This window comes from Impatiens glandulifera, chromosome 2 (assembly GCF_907164915.1).
Source record: "Impatiens glandulifera chromosome 2, dImpGla2.1, whole genome shotgun sequence".
Taxonomy (NCBI): Eukaryota; Viridiplantae; Streptophyta; class Magnoliopsida; order Ericales; family Balsaminaceae; genus Impatiens; species Impatiens glandulifera.
In genome coordinates this window covers 38,495,109-38,503,610 of record NC_061863.1, presented here as the reverse complement: position 1 = coordinate 38,503,610, position 8,502 = coordinate 38,495,109, and the positions used below count along the sequence as shown (strand labels likewise).

Here is an 8,502-nt window from a genome sequence, read left to right as displayed (position 1 = left end):
TCGGATAATGCACGAAAATCTTTCCCTTCAATGACATTTCGTACAGTAGTGTCTGCATCTGATTCTAGTATCCCACATTCTAGGGATATAGCTCTAGCTGTTTGGATATTATCCCCAATGACCATGCGCACCTGTTTAAACACAAATCTCAACCAATTCAGCCATATATAACAGTGGTGCGCACAAATATGAACTTCACATACAACGACCCTTATCACTATCTTAACCAAAGTAAATACTAGCATACCTTAACTCCAACATTTGTACATAGCCGAACAACTTCTCTGACACCAGGTCGACAAGGATTCTGCAAGATGGGAGTTAAATTTGAAATGTGGAAGGCATCAGTAACATCTTACTTAAGTCCACAAATTTTCATTGTATCAACTTGGAGTTGAGAGGAATAGAATTAAGATCACACAACGATAGAATTAAGTCGACAGTCAATAAAGTGCCTACCTAATTAGTTACAGAAGCAAAAAACAATTATTGAAAATAAAAAATCCAGCAAGGATGGCTAATGGGGATTCTTAGATGCTTCTGTAAGTTTTAAAATACAGAAATGCAAATGAAAGAAAAATAAAATTCTAACATACCTTGTCTTCATCCATCGGTACCAAGAGATCATCTTCATTGATATATCTGGTGCAGGAAGCTAAAACTATTTCAGCAGCACCCTTCCAATGGACATTTGCCAAGTAGTTAAATCGCGATTTAACTCATTGAAATTGATAAACGCGGTAAAATCAGTATAAACGGACGATTTTACCTTAAAAATTTCTTTCCCGATCTTTGGTCCGTAGATCTATAAATGGGAGTAAGGAAGTCTTGTGAAGGTCGTAAGAGATGACAGTGTGAATGGATCGAAGAGAAAGATCTATGAAGAAGGAAACTTATTTAGAGTAAGATTTGAGAAAAATGTCTTTGAAGAAGAAAAGATCTATGAAGAAGGAGACTATTTAGGGTAAGATTTGAGAAAAATGTCTTTGAAGAAGAGCTAGAGCCACGGCCGCCATTGATCGAGAGAATAAAGAGAGAGAATGAAATTTCAAAAGATCAATAATTAGGGTTTCTTAAATTAAAATATCACGTTTCACATTAAATAAATAATAATATAATATATATTTATTATTCTGAATTTTATTAATATTTATTATTTTAATATATATATATACGTAAACAATAATATTTTTTTAATTTTATTATCTTTAATTTATATATATAAATAATAATTCATTATAAGACAGATATTATTTTTTAATAATGATATAAAAATTTAAAAGTAATTTTATATAAAAATAATAATTAAATTTTAATGTTAATAAAATTTTAAGTCAAATTTAATTTACAAAATTAAAATAGTGAAATAAAATATTTATAAAGTTTAAAAATAAAATATTAAAAATATTAAAATTTAGAATAGTTAAATTATAATGTTTAAAAAAAATTATATAAAAAAAAAAATTAAAGGTGGTAGTATATATATAAAGGTGGGCAAAAGTATTTTTTCTTTTAACTTTTACCCACGCTTAATATGCGTTGCCATATAAGCGTGGTTGAAAGTATGTTTTGGTGTAGTGTCGGCTATACCGATTGATTTTATAATCAATCGGTATTATTATCTTTACACTGATTGGTATCATAACCAATCGCTAAAGATATTCGTCATTTAACCTTTTTATTAGTAATTTATGTAAAGTGCTTAGAAAGAACATTAATTAGCATTTTTTCGAGAAGCTTGACGAGTATTTAGATTTCAGTATTAACCTCTTCTGCATTACAATTAAATGAAATATATATGTTTTTATTTTTTTTAGAGAATACGGAAAAAGTACCCTAAAAGATTATTCACTACATGGTTCTAAACCAAGTATGTTTCTTTTATAATTAGTCTAACCTTAAGAATTTATCTCCAAAAATAAGTTGATTAATGTCCTTTATCATCTTCACCTAAATAAGAAGTGAGATTAATTACAACACTACTATCATTTTTAAAATCCAACACCAATCTACTTAAGTAGAAAGTAGAGTGACAAACATGTTATATAATAATGTCTACATTTTAAGATAGAACTTTTGAGTTCTAACCTTTCATTCTCATTGTTTATTAGTCCTATCTAATTTGTCTGATTTTATGTTTTTAGTTTCAGTAATTGGATGGCCTTATCTTTTTGGTAATGGGATGGAAAAATTATTTTCCCCTGAAAAGATGTTATACCCTTAATTTGACATGTATTTTGTTCACATGAGAAACTGTTATTCTTTTGAATGTTGTGACACCTTTTTTTCATATTAAAAGTCTCAACAACCCCATCATGTATAAATTCTTAGATATATTCTCATCCATTAATCATATCTAATCATTAAATATTATCTATTCAAATTTATGTTATATATAAAAGTTGCTTGAAAATAATTCTTAATTAGTATTCACTCTTTCTTAGGAGACTTGACGAAAATATAGACTTCAATATTAACCACTTGTGCATTCTAATTAGGTGAAATAAATATTTTTTAACATTAATTCCAGAATTGATGTTATAAAAGAAATTTGATTAATATCTTCTACCATCTTTACTTAAAGAGATGTAACCTTAATTACAACACTATTAACATTCCTAAAATCTAACATCTATCTTCTTAAGTAGAAAGGAAAGTAAAATTATGTTAGTTAAAATAATGGTTGTAGTTTTAGAAAGAAGATTTGAATTCGAACATTTCATTGTCATTATTTATTAGGTGTATACATATTGTTGGCTGCAGTGCAAGATTTGAGTTAATTTACTATGAAACTTATTCTACTCCACTTATTTATTTTATCTCAAATTGATTATTTCTCCAAAGTCATATTATTTTATCCTATATTCAAATAACAACAGTGTCTATTTTATTATCTTTCATTTATTTGATATCTGTATAAACCCAGAAGATGTTTTATTATAGGTTCTCATGTTTGATATTTTATAGTGTTTTTACGTCTACAATTTAAAGAGAAAATGCTGACTCTTTATTAAGTTAATTAGTCATTTATTTTTCTAACTTGACTCATTTAATCCTAGAATACCAACTTAATGTTGTAAGAATAGATTAATGTTTCTACACAAATTTGAGTTTGTCAAAATTTTATGCTCACCTTCATTTTTGAAATAATTTATTTTGTTTGGATCATTGAACATATAATTGTTTTGTCTTCTATAATTCTTGATGAATGATGAGAAATGTCAATCTTGTGTTGTTTTTTAGAAGACATTTATTATAGTTTACCTATAACATTTATCACTGTTTCTGCTTACCTTCTTTCTTCCACTTCCACTATTATATTCTACATTAATATAAGTAATAGCACACACGTTGTTAATGATAAAAAAATATATTTTTTTCTTGTTAATGATATTATCTAGTTGATGTTTACATAGAGTCTCACACTGATTATATATATATTATTCTAATAAAATGATATTATGGGTGATACAGAGAAGACTTGATATTCAGTTAGTTTTATTGTCCATATCTAATCCTTTTGGTTTTCTATTTTTAATTTGAGTAATTGGATGACCTTATCTTTTTTGTCATGGGATGGATATTATACTATTTCCCCCTAAATAAATGGTCTAAGCTGTTTTTTGTTTAGTTTTGGTATCATAATACATTACTTCTTCCTCTTATAAGTAGGTCTTAGACTTTTTTGACGTGGATGCAATTTTGTAATATTGTTCAATTATTTATTCTTTATGATTTAACTATTAATCTTAGTTTAAATTATTTTCTCTTTGCAACTAGTTGATTTTGGGATGGGGTGACAGAGTTTCAATATGATTTAGTTGTGATTTTTCACTGACTCTATGTTGAGTTTTATTCGTTTGAAAAAACTAATCCTGGATGTTGATATTGATTATTGCAGAAAATTATGTTTTCTCATACTAGAATGATTTGGTCTCTAGGATGTTTAGATTATTTATCTCGTGTTTGGTAAAAATACTCAATTGAAATTAATTATAATGTTGTATTGTCTCGTGTAAAATGATGAACTCATATAATATAGTACAACAAAATATGATAATTTTTAGTGTTATAAATATTTTTTGCTAAATGTTTGTTTTATTTAAAATAATTTTTGTACTATTTTTTAATTATGTAAGATGGTATTGATTAACATTAAATGTTTGTGTATATTTTAGGTACGAGGAAACATGTAGAATCTAGAATTGTGTTGGGGGCTTTTTTCATGACCATGACAAAGCTAACATGAAGGTCATCGTTCATGCTGGTATGGCCTATAATTTTTTATTTATGTTTTGATTATTCTTGTTATTGAAGTGTACTTCATCACAAATCCTTAATTATTTTATCACTTAATAATTTTTATTGGAGAACACAATGACTTTTATGTTTTGTTAACATTAATAAATAATGAATAGGGAGAATTATATATATAATATATAGGATTCGATTGGCATCTCAATTAGATGTTAAACATAAAAAGTAGGGGTAATAACATTTTGAGTGAATAATATTTTGGATTGTAAATTTGAAAATAGTCCAAGGTTAAATTTATAATAAGGAAATATTAACTAGGATTATGATGTATATTAGGCTAATGGGAGTTAAAATTTAAATTCATTAGAGTTTGGATTCAGAAGGAAAATTAATAGTTTTAAATGTGGGTTAAAATATGTTGGTAATAATTTATAATGAAATAATAAGTTAAACAATATATATATATATATATATATATATATATATATATATTGTAATATGTTTTGATTTTTAGTAATGTAAATGTATTGAAAGTGATATTTCTTTTTGTAGAGAAAAATAATCCGTTCTCTCAGTCGTTTTAAATCTATTATATTTTTTATATATTAAGAAAATTAATACTATTTGAATCTTAATTTTAATTTTATGCATGTTCACATATTTCGATGTAATAGTGGAAACAAATGATATTTGTACATTTGAATATCTAACTTATTTTATTTGATAAGTTGTGAGCTACATTAAAAATTCAATTTTTATTATATTTCAATAGTTTTTCTCTATTATTAAAGAAGTCAAAATCTTAATTGGTATTGTGTGTTGGGTATACGTTCTTAAATTTAATAATTATAAAATTGTGTCTTTAGTTTGATGTATTTTTTTTGAGATATATGTTTTTTCTTTTGAATAAATTTGCAAGTGATAAATTGTAATAAACATTTATCGTTCTTGAACATAACTATTTGAATTATTGAAAGTGTTTATTAGTGTTTTATAATTTTTATTTTTGTAGTTTTCATTTTTCATATTTCATAAGATAAATTGATCATGTTTTTGTGATTGTATTCTTTTGATATATAAATAAATTAATATAATCATTCTTACGTGTTTTTAATAACACAAAATTATTGTTAAGAAATAAGAAGTTAACACAAAAATATTGTTAATAAATAAAAAAGTAATGTAGTAAAAGATGATAAATTGAAGTTCAATAACCATACATAAGTATAAAAAGCTTTATGTTTGAATTTATTTTAGAATTAACCTTGTACAAGTTTTTCAAAATTGAACTGATCAATAGTGTGAAATTCTATTTATTATGTGTCTGATTTTCTCATTTATTAACATTTTAAATGGATCAATAATTTTAAATTAATGTGTTCAATAGTAAAGATTAAATTTATATCTATTTTTTAGTTCTTAGCCATCCTCATAAATAATTGGGTACATCAAATGTATGCTTATTTATTTATATCAATACATTTTCAAATTTCTACATCTATATACATTTGGTCTAACTATTGTGTTTGAAGAAAATGACAACCTTTTTATGAGTTTGAATTAAAATAATATTTTTCTTTATCCTAAATTGGAAGAATTTATTTATTAATTATAATATTTTATTTGTTAAAAAATCCTTATAATTTATTCATATTTTATTTCATGATTATAATTGTATTTATACAATGAATAACCACATATAAAAGTATGTTATAGAATCAATCTTTCATTTACATTTAAAATAAAATAATATTTATTCATTAACATTTAAAATAAAATTGATTTAGAGAGTTAAACTAATAAATTAGTAGGGATTGAAAGTTATGATTTAAATATAGAGAGAAGTATTTTACACATTAAATATAATTTATTTATCTTAAAAATAAAAAAATATTTGATTGAAGATATATTTAAAAAAGTGTTAGATTTATGGAAATTAATTTTTATCAATCTATTTTTGTCAAATTTCTTATAAAAGTCAATAATATTTTAGAAAAAAAATTTAATCAAATATTTTTAGAAAAAACACTTGTAGAGAGCGGACTGATCCGGAGGGAGAAGAGACAAATGACCTAATATTATATCACTGGCCAAGCTTCCTTTGCTTCTCTTCATCTTCATCTTCGACGATTCCGCCGCCACTGTGTGATAGGTACTTTTTTCTATGCTTGTTCTTATCTTCTTCCTTTGGCTGTCCAAACCGTGGATTTAATCTTATCTCTATATTTTTCCTATGCATGTTCAATCCACACATTTTAATCTCATCTCCAACGATTTGAAACTAGCTAGGTCTCATGATGTCCCTTTTCACTCATTATTCCTTGCCCTCTTTGATAAATCTATCTTGCATCATGTATAATATGATAGGGTTTAGAAAGACAGAATGTAATAAACTTCATGGTTGGATATTGAGTAGAGTAAATCTTATTATTTAGGTTTCCAATTCCTACAAGTATGTATTTGAGAAGACTTGCATTTCTTTTGATTGTTAGGTGTTAGTCAATGGCCAAACACATGGATATGTTGGTATTAAATTGCAAAGACCTTATTGTCATAATGAAATGAAAGATCCCTTAATATTAAGTATCTAAGTGATTCCAACCCCATGATTTTGGTTGATGCAAATAGAAGCATGTAGAGTATAACGATTTTGTCATAATCTCTAGTCTTAATAATATATTCCTTCTTAGTGTTTGAAAATATTCTATTTGCCTATCATATTCACTGCATAGATGTTCAAAAAGTATTGTAAAGACATCTTATTATCCTATTTTTAATGTGAAACTATGTTTCTTTAGGGTAAAATTATTATTAGAATTTGGCGGTTCAATTTTAATTTTCATACTTGTTTAAATAAAGAATTAGAATTAATTAACATTTTGAATTTAGCAAAAATCTGTTACAGTTGATTTACTACAACTTAAAACGTTCAAAATTAGATCTATCTATAAATCTTATAAATCAATATTGTTTTTTTAAGTTATATTTTATCTCTACTTACATTGTCAAATTTTAATCCTTTTATTTTGTTGGGATATTGTAGAATAATGATTATGGTCAATAATTGAGCTTCATATTGAAGAATCGAAAGTATTAACCTTTAAAATGATGGAATTCGGGGAGTCTTCTCGTAGGAAAAGTCGTAGAAATAAGTTGATCATATGTTCGTCTAATGAAATGTTACCTAAGATATGGGAAAAATTCCCGGAAGACCTCTTTGAAGTCGTTGGGGCGAGACTCCCAACATCTACCTTCTTTCGTTTCCTTTGTGTTAGTAGAAAGTGGAACTCCATGTTGACTTCTCATTCGTTTCGGGACCAATATGCTCAAATTCCCATCTCCCAACCTTGGTTCTACACCATCACCCACGACAATGTAAACACCGCAGCCATTTATGACCCCTCCTCGAATAAATGGCACCATCAAAAAGTTCATTCTTTCTTAGAGAAGTTGGTTATCTACCCTCTAGCTTCTATCGGTGGTATAATTTGTTTTGTCAATATTCATCATACCCGTTTTTTTGTGGGTAACCCGCTTACTCAGACATTCAAGGAGCTTCCAGCTTGTTCAAGCATGGATTGGTCTCAAGTAGCCGTTGGAATGTGGATGAATGGAAAATCCACAATCGAGGGCTATAAGATCCTCTTCTTAGGTCGTAATGGCCATTACATAATTTTTGACTCCAACAAGAATAAATGGTATGAATCAAAAGTTATTCCAACGAGCATAAGGTTGCCGTATATTTTGAACTTGCGCTCGCAGGCTATCTCCGTGGATGGTTGTCTTTACTTTATGTCTTCATATCCAAACGGTATGGTCTGCTACAATACGTTGTCTGGAATTTGGAATCATTTCTCAATCCCGATTCTACATGATATGATTTCTGGCCGATTTCTCGTAGAATGTGGGGGACGAATCATGTTCGTTTGTGTGATGATAAAATCGCGTATTTCTATTTGCATTTGGGAGTTTGAAAAAACAACATTATTATGGAAGTACATCGACAAAATGCCACGTGAGTTGTGCTTGAAATTGTACAAGAAGGGCGCAAATATGATTTGTGTAGGTAATAAAGATATGATCTTTTTGTGCTTTAGTTCTGAAAAATTGTTCATGTTAGTAACATATGATGTTGTGAAGAAAGAATGGTTTAAAGCTCCAAGATCTTTACTTCCCCGAGGAATGGCGTATCAAAGGTTTCGACATAAAATCGCATTTTATCCCTGCATTACTGCAACACCTTAG

General features: G+C 27.0%; 1 protein-coding gene and 1 long non-coding RNA gene across 2 annotated transcripts; one reads left to right on the top strand and one right to left on the bottom strand.

The window, feature by feature from the left end:
- On the bottom strand, nt 1-1,029 carry LOC124923693. Its single transcript, XR_007098258.1, has 4 exons — nt 770-1,029; nt 597-677; nt 248-307; nt 1-131 (listed from the first exon to the last, which is right to left on the bottom strand). It is a non-coding gene; the product is annotated as an uncharacterized LOC124923693 (long non-coding RNA).
- A 6,336-nt stretch (nt 1,030-7,365) lies between these two features.
- Nucleotides 7,366-8,502, top strand: LOC124924639 (F-box only protein 6-like). The gene has a single exon (XM_047464652.1). It carries the CDS (start codon nt 7,366-7,368, stop codon nt 8,500-8,502), a length of 1,137 nt encoding a protein of 378 aa, XP_047320608.1.